Source organism: Diabrotica virgifera, chromosome 1 (genome assembly GCF_917563875.1).
Source record: "Diabrotica virgifera virgifera chromosome 1, PGI_DIABVI_V3a".
Lineage (NCBI taxonomy): Eukaryota > Metazoa > Arthropoda > Insecta > Coleoptera > Chrysomelidae > Diabrotica > Diabrotica virgifera.
The window spans coordinates 222,408,435-222,425,399 of NC_065443.1; the positions used below are offsets into that span (position 1 = coordinate 222,408,435).

Sequence of the window (16,965 nt, forward strand, 5' to 3'; positions counted from 1 at the left end):
ATTTAATTAAAAAAAAAACGTTTCAAAAAATCTCTCCCAAGATAGGCCCCTCTCCCACTAAATTTCTTTAAATTTTGAAGGCATCTTACGAATTAAGCCTTTTAATGATTAAATATACACTATTTTTTAAGTTACAAATCTAAATATGGCTGTGTAATAATAATGTTTAACCACTTTCAATGATAAAAGTGCCTCTTGTAAAGGAATTAATAAAACATTAAATCGTAAAAATAACTTTATTCTCAAAAACCAAAAAGTAATAGGCATGTAGCATACAAATCCAATAACAAAAACTATAACACTCTTTTTGGGACAGTCATATAAAAAAAAACCAGAATTTTCTTAACGTTTATAATGTAACACAAAACTAAAATAGTTCTCACAAAAAATTACTGAATTTACTAGACAAAAAAATTAACAAATTTTCTCAACATAAAATCATTCTTCTTTTGTGCGAGCGCTTAAGATCTATCATATTCATTTTTTACAATCAGTCGTGTTTGAATAGAATATAATAGCTAACGACTGGAATAGTAGCTAAAGAACTATGAAATATAAAATAGCCAGCAGGTTTAAGTTTTAAGTAATAGTCATAAATCATTTCAAAAATAAAACAAAGTATTAAAAATTACAATTAGAAAACAGTTACATTAACATATTATTATAGTAACAGGCATGATAAGGGTCAATAAGTCTCTTAGAAATTAATTCTTTGAGATCCTGTTTCTTATTTAAACTTAACTCAAATGGCGCACTATAAACTGTTTTGATAGATATTTCTTTATTATCCAACATTTTCTTTCTTTTGTTTCTAACATTTATTTGTTTAAATGCGTCTTTGTATGATGTCTTATATTGAAAAAAGAATGGGTTCCCTTTCGTAAATTTCATAACTTTGATGTGATTCCATACGATGGTATTCTTCTCTTCGTCAACGTTGAAATTATATCCCCACTTGACTTGTAAATCTTTCAAGTCGTAAAAGAAATTATGATTCAAAGTATGAACGATAAAAGGTTTCCCCGTTTTCCTAGCTCTCTGAATTGCGGTGGTGTATTGAAGTGGTGTTAAGATTGGACCAGCTTTTAAATCTCTTGATATTTGTTTCTGTATCAGCATGTGTACATTGTCGGCTTCATTTTGCGTATGACCTTTTATAAGGAATTTGTGAGTTATGCCCTTTAAGTTTTTTATAGTAGTGACTGCAAACATGTATAAAGAAGCTATGTATTTATTTTTGTTTTGGCCACAACAATTATCTGTTACAAATGTTACGTTAACTTCATGTTCACCTGCATCCTCACAAACCTTCTTTAAAAAGTCTAAAACGCAACTTCCAATCTCCACTGCACCTCTTTTTCCTTGGGTCTCATCCCAGAAATAGCAATGCACGTCACCATAGCCTTTAAAATCGTCTTCATTCTCTGGTAATTTATTTAACACAGTCAAAGTAAAGTTGTAGCTATTCAATTTGGATTTATAATAAAACGATGATGTTTCTCCATTGGGACTTTGCATTATCGCTTGAACATCGTAGCAAACGCATAAATTATATTTGTCAAGAGTCATTCTATCATTCTTTTTTTCTGCTCGGCTTAATTCCTTTTCTTCTAGGTGAGTATCATATTTGACTTTGAGAGCAAGCCTCTGATCAGCAGAAGAGTTGTTATACTGTAAACAAAGATCGCATTGATCTTTCTTGGGTTGAAAAAAACCCAAATTAAAATGGGTAGTAAAAATCTCATAAAACAAATGAAACTTTCCAGAATCTCGGGAATTATTCTTCTGTTTTTCTTGAAAGTCTCTAAACAAGTCAGTAATACTTTTCGATCCACTTATGAACTCTCTCGAGGTCGACGCTCTTAAATAATGCGATTCAATTCGTGGTATTAGATTGATAAATCTAATGATATCTTCTTTCAGATTGTCATCCACGCGTCTATGACTATTATGTTTGCCTCTTCTATCTTCTTCAACAGAATTGCAATTGTTAGTCTTATATCTTACTGTGCGAATCATTTTACTTGTTATTCCCAACGTATTGATAAAAAATGTTTTGCAGACTCTGATTTTGGCGTTATCATCGTACAAGTAGAAAGCAGCATTTGGTGCTCTGGGATGTTGAGCGTTTGAATACTTATATTTAGGTTCAACTAAAGCCATTCTTGCTTTTATAAACATACGCTGTAATTGCAAATCTCCTAGTGCCCAAAAACATTTGAAATGTTGAAGTCTTTTAGCCTCATCAAAATTTTCGCTGCATTTCAATCTGCATTTCTGATTGCATGGACTCTTCATTTGCCGCGCAGGAACAACGTTTCTAGTCTTAGTAGAAATGTATTGTTCTCCTGCATTTCGTTTTATCTTTTGGTTATTTTGCTTCCATTTAGTAGGATCAGCTTTACGTTTCTTCGATCTCCTGGGCGATGTTGCAACTACTTCAGAAGTACCATCATCAGAGGAACTTGAAGATGAGCTTGGCGAACGTTTTCTACCTTGATGTTCATTATAAGTGGGATCATTGTCACTAATATCAGCATCACTCTCTTCTGAATTCATTGGCGATATACGGTAATGTACAGCTGGAGTTCGTGGTGTTAAAATTACGGATTCTAGTATTGAAGGTGAAGTAGTTCTAGATGATAAAGACTGAGGCTGGGCTTCAATTTCTTTACCTTTTAAGATATGGGAAACAAATCGTCCTTGTTCCAGTGAACAACATCGAGAGGAAGAGCTGCTGCTAGAAGATGACGAACTGCTACTGTTGACGCTAGAAGACGAACTGGAACTACTAGATGACGATCTCGACGAACGTTTTGATGTTGAACTTAAAGGGATGTTCTCTTTTTCTTCATTGCTGACCTAAAAATGCAAAATAATATGTAAGTAGTTTATACATGTTAGTAAATTATAAACTTACGTTTGGGTCCTTATCGCAACTGTTTTCCCATTCATCAGGTAGATGTGAAACATTAAGAAGGTTCATAATTCTTCGCGATCGTGATGACATATTTCTTCAATTTTTTTGCAATGTATCTGTAAGAGGTTAAGATATGGTTACCCTCTTATTTAATACTTGTTAGTACATAAAATAATAACAATAATTAAGGCCTTAGTACCAAAAAACTTTGTAGTTTATGGACACAACTAAGAAACTCGTTGAATTATTTTAGTATTACAAGGATTTAACTTTCAATGATATTGTAAATCAAACAGATATTTTTGTAATAACAAGAAACCTTTAGATATAGTTCCAAAAATCATACAATAGTTTTAGTAATATAAAGAACTCTTTTTAAATAAACCCATAAATTTTCGGAAGTTTTAGAAATATACAGCATTTAATCTTAATGTGCCTTTATAAAACAAAAAATATAAAACAACACGTACCTCAAGTTTTGTAATAGAAGGGCTCAACTCGTAATGAGAGCGCTCACTAACACACCTGCTTCGACAGACATCGGCACCTTACTGAATGGGTCTATCTCGCGGGAAGATGTGTTGGCGGAGAGGGGAGTACGAAAGGGTCACATTATATCGGGACTTGCTTTATATTCTCCGTTTTCAATTTCTGTCAAGGCCAAGTTGTAGTACTAGTAGTTTTGTGCCCATTTATGCCAAAAACTCAGAAACGCTAATTTTCGAGATGTGCCCTTTTAATACTAAAGGTGCGATATCATACATAGGTTATCCTTCAGACAATATAGCAAAAATCTTAAATAACATTCCTAACTTAAAACTTTCATTTAAATGCAAAGATAACATCAAGTCAATTTTTTCTCATACTAAAGACAAAATTAAAAAAACTTCAAAAAGTGGCATTTATAAATTGTCATGTGGTGAATGCCCTGTGACCTATGTGGGTAGAACGATGCGACCTTTGGATACTCGTATCAAAGAGCATATCTCAAAGATCGATAAATCTAGCTTTGGTCATCATTTACATGCATCTAAACAGAGCTTTAGTCCACAAATAGATAGTAGGATCTTACACAGCATACCTAATAACAACTATACCAAAATGAATCTACTAGAAGATCTAGAAATAAGTAGAGAAATGAAAAGAAACCCTCAAAACTGTGTTAACACCCAGATTCAATTAAATTGTAAATTTGATCCTATTTTTAAGAAATTTCTTTAGTAATTTTGGTTTAGTATACAGTATACCCAACAATTTATGAAAGTTTTTTGAACATTATTTTAGGTATTCTTGAGTTTTCGTTCATTGTTTACATATTTGTAAACAAGTAAATATTTGTTATTTGTCTGAATCAATCAATAAGATTTTTAATTTTTAATAACAGCTTTCGAACGTTGAGCTTGTCAAATGATATTTCTCCTAGATATGATTTCATCTAACTTCTTCTACACTTGGTCAAACTATAACAGTTTTGTTTTTTGGAAGAATTTTGATAACTTTTAATATACACGTTAACATTTCACTTCAATAGTAATAATAGAAATTTTTTGAAAATTTAACTTTAAAATTTAGTATCTTAACTTTAAATTAATTTATAGACCTGGATCCCGCGTAAGAAAGGAAACTTGATTAATAGCAAGCTGAAAATTTGTTAATAGCTAAACGGTGTCTAGTCGGACAAACTTTGATGCACGGGAACACTGGAACAGGGGAAGTTTTAACTGTGGAGCATGATAAACGTGTCGTCCTGACAAGTTTATGATTGTGAAAAATAGCAAGTTGTTTTTAAGTTTATTCGATAGCCAACGTTATGTAATATATGAGAAAATTTTTGTCCGACAAAAATGTTGGGCATTTCAATGAGTCCGACACGTAGAACATGTCACATCACAGGAATTATGTTGGTGATGAATAGCAGTCTGATTTTTGCATGAAAGTTTAATGAAAGGTTAAAAAAGCAATTGGAAGTTCTGTCCGACAAAATTAATGGGAAGTTTTCGTAGTCGGACATTCTAAACAGGTAAGATATAGACAAAAATGCTGGTGATAAATAGCTTTCCGACAAAGACGAAATTTAATTAAGTAAATTATTCCTTACCAAGAATGACTGTTGTCGGAAAAAAATAAGGGGTAGATTTTGTAGTCGGACAATTTAAAAAAATAATTTTTGAAATTTCAATAAGGGGTGATTATTCTATGTCAAAAGTACCTGCAATCAATTACAATCGATATCTTTCGATTTATCTCAACATCATTTAGATACCTCACTGTAATACATTTATAGTAGAACAGGCAAATTATATTATGGATTGAGTGGTCTAGCTATCTTTGTCTGCCACATGCGCGGGATCGCTTGGTTAAAAGAGATAGATAGACCACCTATCGACTTTTTGCACTGTATTCCCTGTCTACCCTTATGTCTATAAATACATTTCCATTTAAGAAAATCTGTCACTTTTGACAATAATTAATAATAAATTGCAATCGTAACTTCAAATTTAAACTAATCGATTTATTCTGGCAGCAAATTATTTCTAGCCATGTGACATATTAATTACATTATTATTTCATTTGTAGAAAGTTGAGAAAAATGACGTGATACAATTTTAGAATTATTTATTTAGGTACCCTTTTTCAATCAAGCAAAGCATTATAGCACGAAGAATGATATTCAATAGAATTTTCACAATTATCTTGCAACTGAATATCATTGAATTGATGACCAAGTATTTTACTAACTTTGTAAAATGTTCGAAAATTACTCAAAAACGTTCCGTTGAATGGTTTCACTTTTGATTTGGCGACTTAAAATTTAAACTGTTGACACTCAAAAATAGACACAAAAACACTCCATAGTTAATATAAATTTTAATTTCCAACACACGTCGCAAACAGAAACTCAGAGACCATGTACTTTCAAATACTACTTTGTATAGCACAAAGTGTCACACTGACAAATGCAGCCTTCTAATACATACTTCTAAGCATAATGTGTCATATTTACGTCTATTCTTATAAGCACCAAAGTTTAAAACTCTTCACATTTTTCAATGTCGTTTACAGGGTTAAGAATTGAGTATGGAAAAAAATGTATACAACGTTTTTTGTAGAAAATTTTCCGTACTTTCTGATGCGCCTAATTAGAAAACCCTAAGAGATTGCTTTCACATGTTCTTTGACATTTTTTATTGTCATTTTGAGAATATCTAGAACAAACTCCACTCAAAAAAATAATTGTTTTGCAATATATACATGCATTGATACTTACCTCATTGTTTTTGGAGTGTGCATGTATATATATGCACATACAAATATGTGAATATAAATAATAATATACAACTAGAATAGCTTTATCAATGTGTGATTAAGTCATTCTGAAAAAATGTTTTTTATTTATTTCCTTCGATTTGCCCAAACTTTTTGTCCGACATATAACTTTTTGCGTTACAAAATATAATTTGTACATAAACAAATCAAAATTAGCTTGCTATTTATCACCAATATTTTTGTCTATATCTTACATGTTTAAAATGTCCGACTAGGAAAATTTCCCATTAATTTTGTCCGACAGAACTTCCAATTGCTTTTTTAACCTTTCATTAAACTCTCATGCAAAAATCAGACTGCTATTCATCACCAACATAGTTCCTGTGATGTGACATGTTCTACGTGTCGGACTCGTTAAAATGCCCAACCTTTTTGTCGGACAAACATTTTTTCATATATTATATAACGTTGGCCATTGAATAAACTTAAAAACAACTTGCTATTTTTCACCATCATAAACTTGTCAGGACGACACGTTTATCATGTTCCACCGTTAAAACTTCCCCTGTTCCAGTGTTCCCGGGCATCAATGTTTGTCCGACTAGACACCGTTAAGCTATTAACAAATTTTCAGCTTGCTATTAATCAACTGTTTTTCTTACGTGGGATCCAGGTCTATTAACCGATACATGGCTTTTTAGTAATTTTCAATTTTTAATTAATATTTATGAACATAGAGGTCGCATAAGATTGTAGTTCCTTCTTTATCATTTTAATAAATGACAGTCTTCCTCAGCTGATCTGATGTTCACGTGGGCTCAAAATGGTTTGACTCAGCCATGTTGTCTTATTAATTATTAAAAGAATTTAGATGTGATTTTATTCACTTTAAAGGGTTATTATACCCTATATCTGTGGCTTTTGCCCAGTATCCATGTTTTTTATTGTGTCGTTTAGCAATTGCTCTTCTATGAAGGTTTTACAAGAGGACGTAAGTTTTTCGCTCATTTTTTATATAAAAAAATCTTATCCTAAATATGTCCTTTTAGGAAGCTCTGATGATGGCACGTTATGTGTCGAAAGTACTTAGCTGATAGTAAAATATTTTTTACACACTCTCAAAAGTTTTTTGAAAACATACACCTGTTTGCCGTTTTGACCTATTTAGAAGTGTGTACAAGTCTTGCAGTCTTTTCCAATTAATTTATTTTAGATTTTATTTATTGTCTGCGATGATAATGATCTCCAAATCTTGGGTTATTTAGTTATAGCCCTGGCCAATAGATTAAGTCCTATCAATACAAGCAAAGTACATACAGTGGTATCTGCCCCTAGTTTATGTGTTTTTGTACAGGTCGGAACCCCTACTATAGGGGCTGTACTGTTAGTCAACATAATATTGCCACTATGAGGCACGATTATGTGGGGTTTTGTGTTTTCTTATATTGCAAATGTGTACCATTTAATATTTTTCACGAACCAGTTCTCCATGTTAATACCTTAAAAATCATCGTAAAATTTTCTAAGGTCCAGCTTAACCCGCCATTACACGCGCTATGAGGGAATCCCTCACCATATTTGTTTATAAGCAATGAAATTGTGTAAACTAATACGATAACCTTAAGCACCCAGGAATGCCTTTAGCATGGTTCATGAGAGGGTATGAAAAAGTTATAGAATATTTCAGGCGGTCAGTGTGCTGTGTGATAGTTGAAAGAAGAGACATCCCTCTTCAAGTGAGGGAATTCCTCACTGCGCGTGCAGTCACGGTGAAATCACGTTTCTGTTATCTCAAAGAAACTTTTAGGTTTTTATTTAATATTTAGGTAGGTTTAATTAAAATATTATTGTTTGGATTAGGTTAGGAACAGTGGCACACCGAGGGGGGGTTTGGGGGTTAAAATCCCACCCAGAGCATATAGAAATATATATAAAGGAAGGTAGGAAAATGTAACTTGTCTTTCACAAATAATACAAAAAACTTTCGGTGCCCAAGCAAACCCCCTCCCCCCAGAGGAAAATTCTAGGTGCGCCACTGGTTAAGAACCCATTTTTAAATTTACCTATTCTAATTGGGAAATAAGCCACAATGTAACTTGAAAAATTGATTTTATTGACGTTTCGAATTCCACCTCGGACGTCGTTATCAAAATACAAAATATTAATAGTTAATTACATAAATGCCACAAAGAAATAGCTTCAGAACAGTTGTTAATTTTAATTTGTATTTTTAGTAAAATGAATTCGCGTAAAGAACGTTAATTTCTTCAGTGGCTTGCTGAAATTGAAAATTAAGAAAACTTGCTTTTGATCTATATTATTTTTACTTTTGTTTTGTTAAGTTAATAAGAAAAATTGGTTTACGAGACTTTCTATAATATGTGAGTACAATCCATTTTATATTTATACATGTTGACATTCATTCTTTCTCGAAATAAGTCGAATTTATGTAGGTGAGGGCGACGCTCATACGCGTGCAACCACGTCACAATAGAAGACGCGTGTAACGGCGGGTTAAACAAAGAAGTAATATTTGATTTTTGAGCTTCAGCTCTAGGTATAACACAACCAAAAAAAATTAAACATTAAGTTTAAAGCTATTCTCCTATTCGCCCCCCTTTTGGACCAACTTTCAGCGTATAAAAATGAAACAGAGATTTTCAGTTTATAGACCTGGATCCCACGTAAGAAAAAAAAGTTGATTAATAGCAAGCTGAAAATTTCTTAATAGCTTAACGGTGTCTAGTCGGACAAACATTGATGCACGGGAACACTGAAACAGGGGAAGTTTTAACGGTGGAGCATGATAAACGTGTCGTCCTGGCAAGTTTAAGATGGTGAAAAATAGCAAGTTGTTTTTAAGTTTATTCAATAGCCAACGTTATATAATATATGAAAAAATGTTTGTCCGACAAAAAGGTTGGGCATTTTAACGAGTCCGACACGTAGAACGTGTCACATCACAGGAACTATGTTGGTGATGAATAGCAGTCTGATTTTTGCATGAGAGTTTAATGAAAGGTTAAAAAAGCAATTGGAGTTCTGTCGGACAAAATTAATGGGAAATTTTCCTAGTCGGACATTCTAAACATGTAAGATATAGACAAAAATGTTGGTGATAAATAGCAAGCTAATTTTGATTTGTTTATGTACAAATTATATTTTTTAACGCAAAAAGTTATATGTCGGACAAAAAGTTTGGGCAAATCGAAGGAAATAAATAAAAAATATTTTTTCAGAATAACTTAGTCACATATTGATAAAGCTATTTTAGTTGTATATTATTATTTATATTCACATATTTGCATGTGCATATATATACATGCACACTCCAAAAACAGTGAGGTAAGTATCAATGCATGTATATATTGCAAAACAATTATTTTTTTGGGTGGAGTTTGTTCTAAATATTTTCAAAATGATAATTAAAAATGTCAAAGAACATGTGAAAGCAATCTCTTAGGGTTTTCTAATAAGGCGCATCAGAAAGTACGGAAAATTTCCTACAAAAAACGTTGTATACATTTTTTTCCATACTCAAATCTTAACCCGGTAAACGACATTGAAAAATGTGAAGAGTCTAAAACTTCGGTGCTCGTAAATACGACACATTATGCTTAGAAGTATGTATTAGAAGGCTGCATTTGTCAGTGTGACACTTTGCGCTATACAAAGTAGTATTTGAAAGTACATGGTCTCTGAGTTTCTGTTTGCCACGTGTGTTGGAAATTAAAATTTATATTAACTATGGAGTGTTTTTGTGTCTATTTTTGAGTGTTAACAGTTTAAATTTTAAGTCGCCAAATCAAAAGTGAAACCATTCAACGGAACATTTTTGAGTAATTTTCGAACATTTTACAAAGTTAGTAAAATACTTGGTCATCAATTCAATGAGGTTCAGTTGCCAGATAATTGTGAAAGTTCTATTGAATATCATTCTTCGTGCTATAATGCTTTGCTTGATTGAAAAAGGGTACCTAAATAAATTATTACTAAAATTGTATAACGTAATTTTTCTCAACTTTCTACAAATGAAATTAATATGTCACATGGCAAGAAATAATTTGCTGCCAAAATAAATCGAATAGTTTAAATTTGAAGTTACGATTGCAATTTATGAATTATTGTCAAAAGTGACAGTTTTTCTTAAATGGAAATGTATTCATAGACATAAGGGTAGACAGGGAATACAGTGCAAAATGTCGATAGGTGGTATATCTATCTCTTTTAACCAAGCGATCCCGCGCATGTGGCAGACAAAGATAGCTAGACCACTCAATCCATAATATAATTTGCCTGATCTACTATAAATGTATTACAGTGAGGTATCTAAATGATGTTGACAGAAATCGAAAGATATCGATTGTAATTGATTGCAGGTACTTTTGACATAGAATAATCACCCCTTATTGAAATTTCAAAAATTATTTTTTTAAATTGTCCGACTACAAAATCTACCCCTTATTTTTTTCCGACAACAGTCATTCTTGGTAAGGAATAATTTACTTAATTAAATTTCGTCTTTGTCGGAACGCTATTTATCACCAGCATTTTTGTCTATATCTTACCTGTTTAGAATGTCCGACTACGAAATTTTCCCATTAATTTTATCGGACAGAACTTCCAATTGCTTTTTTAACCTTTCATTAAACTCTCTTGCAAAAATCAGACTGCTATTCATCACCAACATAATTCCTGTGATGTGACATGTTCTACGTGTCGGACTCGTTAAAATGCCCAACATTTTTGGCGGACAAACATTTTCGAATATACTACATAACGTTGGCAATCGAATAAACTTAAAAACAACTTGCTATTTTTCACAATCATAAACTGGTCAGGACGACACGTTTATCATGCTCCACAGTTAAAACTTCCCCTGTTCCAGTGTTCCCGTGCATCAAAGTTTGTCCGACTGGACACCGTTAAGCTATTAACAAATTTTCAGCTTGCTATTAATCAACTTTTCTTTCTTACGCGGGATCCAGGTCTATTACAACTACAATTAACATCGCAGTTAAAATCTCCACAAGAAGCTTCTTCATATAGATATATTTCACTGTTGCCTGTCATGACGAAATTATATCAAAAATTATATTATTCATTAAAAACACTAAAACAGTTTGGGTTTAGAGAAATCAACAGTCGATCAGTTGCATCTAATAACATATCGTATAAAAATCTCTAGAAGAAGGAACAGTTTGTTTCACAATTTTTCTCGATGAAGCAAAGGCTTTTGACAAAGTGTAGCATGATGGATTATATCATAAATTGAGACACGACTTACCCAAACGATATTTTCATTACTAGAACCATACTATATCCGACAGTTATTTTCGAGGTAAAGATGAGAAAGCTTATATAGAATTAAGACAAGTTCCACAAAGTCTCCTGGGACCAGTGCTATACCTGCTCTATACCAGATATATCCCGGCATTAGCATCTAAGACAATTACGACATTTGCAGAGGACACATACATTTTAACATTCGGAAAAACCACGAGGAAGCAGCAATCATAGTGCAAAATTCTATTGGAAAAATAGACATAAATGGACGATGCGATGACGTATCAAATTAAATGAAACAATATGTTAATGTAAATTTTGCTAACAAAAAAAAAACAATATATTCCAGTTAGTATCAATAGAAACCAAATATCTTATGCAAATACGGCAAAATATTTGGTATGACTTTAGATTAAAAGCTACACTAGAAAGCACATATTAATAAAAAAAAGGAAGAATTAGACAGCATTTGAAGCAACAGAGATGGGTTTCTGGAGGCGCTTAGCAGGAAAATAAAGATTAGAGGGGTAACCAACAACAGATTAAGAGAAATAATAAAGGTTATACACACAATAATCTATGATATTAGTACCAAACAATTTAGACGGTATACGGGATACAGCTATAGAGCTGTACAAAAGAAAGTATCATCCAAATTATATACTGATATCAGAATAAAGTGTTAAGCAATATCGCCAACGCTCCCTGGGTACTTTAGAAAATACGATCTTCATCGAGATTTTCCGATGAATACGATTAGCCAGACAGTAAGTAAGTTTGTAAAGAGTCAAGAGTAAAGGCCCTCCAACCATGTGAATGTCTTATCAGGCCATCAAACTCCTAATAGACAAGGCTAAAACGGCGGGTTCTTTAGAAAAAATATTCCCATGAGATTTTTTTGCATAATCACATTCAGGAGACATCCCAGAATAAGGTTCAAGAAGTCGTCCACGTGAAAAGTGGTCCAAATTTTTTTTAACAATTTTTTTGTAATCAAATTGCAAAAATCAATATTTTTGGTCCGTACAAATTTTTGTTAGCTTTTTTGGACCATTCTGAGCAAAAAAGGTCTCTTCTAATTTTTCTCTAAAGAAGATCGTTTTCTAGTTATAAAAATTGAAAAAAAAATCGAAAATATCTATTTTCAAGGCTTAATAAATTGGTTAAAAGTTATTATTACGAGAGTCAGAAAGTGACTAAGTCAAAGTTTAAAGCCCCCCCCTGAAGAAATTTTTGTCATTATTTTATTACTAAGCTGTTATTTTTAAGTAATAATAATGAGCGCCTGCACGTATTAGGCGGCCGTCTATGGTGAGTGCGAGAGGGATGCCATTCCGGGTCCAATGGGGCATCTTACTTGCACTCACATTTACAGCCGCGTCAAGACGATCTTACGACTTATTGTTAATTATTAAAAATAACAGCTTAGTAATAAATTATTGACACAAATTTCTTCAGAATCATGTAGGGGGGCTTCAAACTTTGATTTAGTCCTTTTCTGACTTTCATAGTAATAATTTTTAAACGAGTTATTAAGTCTTAAAATGGCCATTTTCGCGTTTTTCAAATTTTAAATTGCTTATAACTCGAAAACCATCAACTCTAGAGAAAAATTACAAGAGAATTTTTTTGTCCAGAATGGTCTAAAAAATCTAAAAACATTTGTGTCTGAGCAAAAATAATAATTTTTTGCAATTTGATTAAAAAAAATAATAAAACAAATTTGGACCACTTTTCGCGTGGGCGACTTCTTGAACCTTATTCTGGGGTGTATTACAAATGTGATCATGCAAAAAAATCTCATGGGAATATTTTTTCCAACGAACCCGCCGTTTTCGCCTTGTCTATAAATAACGCTAATTAGATAAGGAGACTTAGAACGAAGCCGTTCGAGTTAGTGCAAGAAGTTAAATAATAAGTGAAAAAGCAGAGCAAAGTGCGGCCAAAGAATACTCGTTAGTTAGTAGTTTTATTATGTATTGCGTAAGGATTATTGGTGAATATGACCTTAGATAAATCTCCTGTAAATTAAGATAGAACTAACTTGCTAATTGATCGTAGTAATGACCAGTTTTAATAAAAGAGAAGGTTTAAAAATACTAATAATTCATTATTAATTGGATTAGTGGCAAATCAGATTAAACGACAAATAAAACAGCACCATCCCGGCCTATTCGCCCCGTCGGGATCAACGTTCAGCTTAAAAAAAATGAAACAGAGATTTTCAGTTCACAACTACAGTTAACATCGCGCCATAAATCACCGTGGGACTCGGAATTTCTATGGTTAACAAGTTACAAGCGAACTCCCGAGCACCTTTTGTTCTTGAAGGCAGCCTTTGTTTGCCCTTCATGACTCAGATTGATTTACCTATTCTCGATAATGCGCACAGAAGGCACTAGTTTAGAAAAATCGCTGCGAAATTGGATGAAATCGGTTTCGCAACTAGAACAAAAAGCAGAGATTTGGAAAAAAAAAGCGACGTTTGGGTATTGTAATCGTTTTTTTTTTATTTAACTATTGTCTACTAGTACTATGGTAATTAGTCCATAACGCAGCGTTGAATTATATAAATAGTCCAAGAAATGAAGTTTAAAATAGGACAAAACCTCGCAATTTTGACAGAATAAAACTGATTTGTATAAAAATTTGGGGTTAAGTTCACCTTACCCTCTACTTCAAAATCTGTATTGTGATGACGGGCGCTTCTTATTTTTTAAGGGTGAAAATTACCCCTTATTGCCGTAATGTATAAAGGAGCTTTGAATCTACAAAAAGAGTGAAATTTGTTCCGAAGAATAAAAAATAATGATTGATTGATACACTTACTATAATTATTGACTATTTGAATCCGTTAAAAGTTCATTTTTAAGGGTGAAAACTACTAGACCTGGATCCCGCGTACCAAAAAAAGTTGACTAATAGCAAGCTGAAAATTTGTTAATGGCTTACCGGTGTCTAGTCGGACAAACTTTAATGTACGGGAACACTGGAACAGGGGAAGTTTTAATTGTGGAACAGTTTAAAAATTTACCCAGATTTAGCCATACGGCTCACACTCCCTCTAAGGGGAAAATTGACTCATCCCAGATACCTACGGTATCAAAAGGATTGAGCTCTGGTGGGACTCTTTCCGTGTTGTCGAGCCCTAGCTGACTTGGTATACAGGTGTATCTCGCAAAAATTTTCGTACACATCTGGCCGTTGCGAGTAGTACAGCTTTCTGCATGGTCTTGTAAATATTTTCATTTAGACCCAGCCTTTTTATGCTTTCGAGGAGGTTCTTCGGAATGACTCCAGTAGTAGACATAATAATAGGTATCGTCTGGGTACTTTGCATTCTCCATTGTCTCCATTGAGGTGGTTTATGCGCATTTCTGGTTCCCTCAGTTTGATCGGTGTTGTGTCATCTGCTGCACAAATAGTGCGGTGTAGACTAGATGTGTCAGCCTGCATCTGAAAATAAGTTCTTAAATTAGCAATCTGTTTGTATAATTGCTCACCTATATCTATAAGTGCACTTCCTCTTAAATACCGCGGTAATGTCGATGTCGTTCGTTCTACTGCACTTTTAGGGTTGTGTTTTTGTGCCTTTGTGAGGTGTGTTCGTACTTTTCGCTGAAGATTTTCTATATCCGTTTTTGTCCACCAAATGAATAGTTAAGCGAGGAACAAGCGTAGGTGTTTAGTGCATTAAACAAATTTTTACTGTTAAGCTGTGAACGAAGCAGCTGATTTACCCTTCGTATAAACTCAGTAGTTATCTCAGTTTTCATTTGCTTATGGTCAATTTACCGCGCCTGCTTTACTCCAATATATTTGTACATATCGTTTTCGCCCATGGCCTCGATGTTCTGGCCATTATGCATATCGAATCCACCGGGCTGCAACTTTCTTCTGACTATATTCAAAACACGGCACTTGTCTAGACCGAATTGCGTACTAATATCATTAGAGAATGTTTCTACAGTTTTTAGCATCTGTTCTAGGTGTTCTTGAGTGGAAGCCATTAATTTCAAATCATCCATATACAACAGATGATTGAGCTTCGCTACCACAGTATTATTGTTTTTAATGCAAAAACCTGAGTCAGTGGAGTTTAAGAGCTGGGAAAGGGGGTTCAAAGCTAAACAGAACCACAATAGACTTAACGAGTCTCCTTGAAAAAGGCCCCGGTTGATTGCGATATTTTCGGTTTCGATATTGTTTTCACCAAGTATTTGGAGGTGAATTTTAGTCTTCCAATCTCTCATTACATGCCTTAAAAAGGTCACTAGGTTATCATGGACTTTGTTTATTTTCAATATATCTATAAACCATTTATGCGGTACTCAATCAAGGGCCTTTTTGTAGTCAATAAAGGCAGTAAAAAGGTTCCTTTTTTTAGTGAATGCCTGGATAGGAATGACTGAGTCGATGACAAGTTGTTCTTTGCAAACCATGGAACCCTTAGCGCATCCTTTCTGTTGATGCTCTATGATATTGTTTAGAGCACAGTGTTGGTAGATACGCCGAGTTACACAGGATGTGACCAATTTGTACAAAGTTGGAAGATAAGTAATTGGGCGGTACTTTGATGGATCTTGGGTGTTATTTTGATCCTTTGGTATTAAATAAGTAGTTCCCTGAGTTAGAAATAATGGTATTTCCTGCGGATTAGAATTAACATGATTAATTAATGTTGATAAGCACTCATGAATACACCAAAACTTTTTAAGCCAGAAGTTCTGAACTCCGTCTGGTCCAGAAGATTTCCAGTTATAAAGCTCTTTGATGACATTTGAGACCTCTTCAGTCGTGAATGGTTCGTAGTTAGCAGTGAAGTAGTGGTGACAGTTGTGCGTCGTATCTTCTATCCAGTCAGCATTGTTGTTAAAAGCAGCTGGTGTGGAAATTTGATTTCCCCAAAACCCATAAATTTCTTCTTGGCTTGGGTAGAACTTGTAGACACTTGAAGTACTTTTACTGCAATTATTATCAAAACAACCAGAGCAAGTTGGATTACAAAATAACCCCACTTTTCTGAAGCTACATGAGGCACCGCAAACTTTATTACAGTGACAAAATATCATTTTTATAAGTTCTTCAGGAGCAGGCGACTCTTTCGTTTTTAATGGATGCAACGATCCATCTTTTGAAAACCACCCTTAGCCGATTTGCTGAATATTGCAGTTTCCAAGCAACTGCTGGACTTGAACCTGAAGTTAAGTCCTTTTTAAGTACTCATCTAAAGCATCAACATCTACGTATTTGTTGTGTGTATTCGTAAGTTTCTAACGTACATAATACAAAAAATACCGCTATGTTACATTATTATGCTTTCGATTGGATTTCTCTATTTTTCTCCAAAAAAATATATTGGCTTTTTAACCGTAACTTTTTTATTTTTTACCTTAAAAAGTTCTGTAAAAAAGAATTTTATAGGTTTTTACAAGCCCTATAAGGATGTTAATATTAAATCCCTTTAAAACACTCACTTTAAAAAACGGGTG

The 16,965-nt window shown here is 33.4% G+C and overlaps 1 protein-coding gene across 1 annotated transcript; it reads right to left on the reverse strand.

Moving 5' to 3' along the window:
* Positions 1-645: 645 nt before the first annotated feature.
* On the reverse strand, positions 646-3,638 carry LOC126892857 (uncharacterized). The gene is made up of 3 exons (XM_050662663.1): positions 3,391-3,638; positions 2,921-3,036; positions 646-2,862 (listed from the first exon to the last, which is right to left on the reverse strand). Exons 2-3 carry the CDS (start codon positions 3,008-3,010, stop codon positions 646-648), a joined length of 2,307 nt encoding a protein of 768 aa, XP_050518620.1. The 5' UTR covers positions 3,011-3,036; positions 3,391-3,638.
* Positions 3,639-16,965: the final 13,327 nt, after the last annotated feature.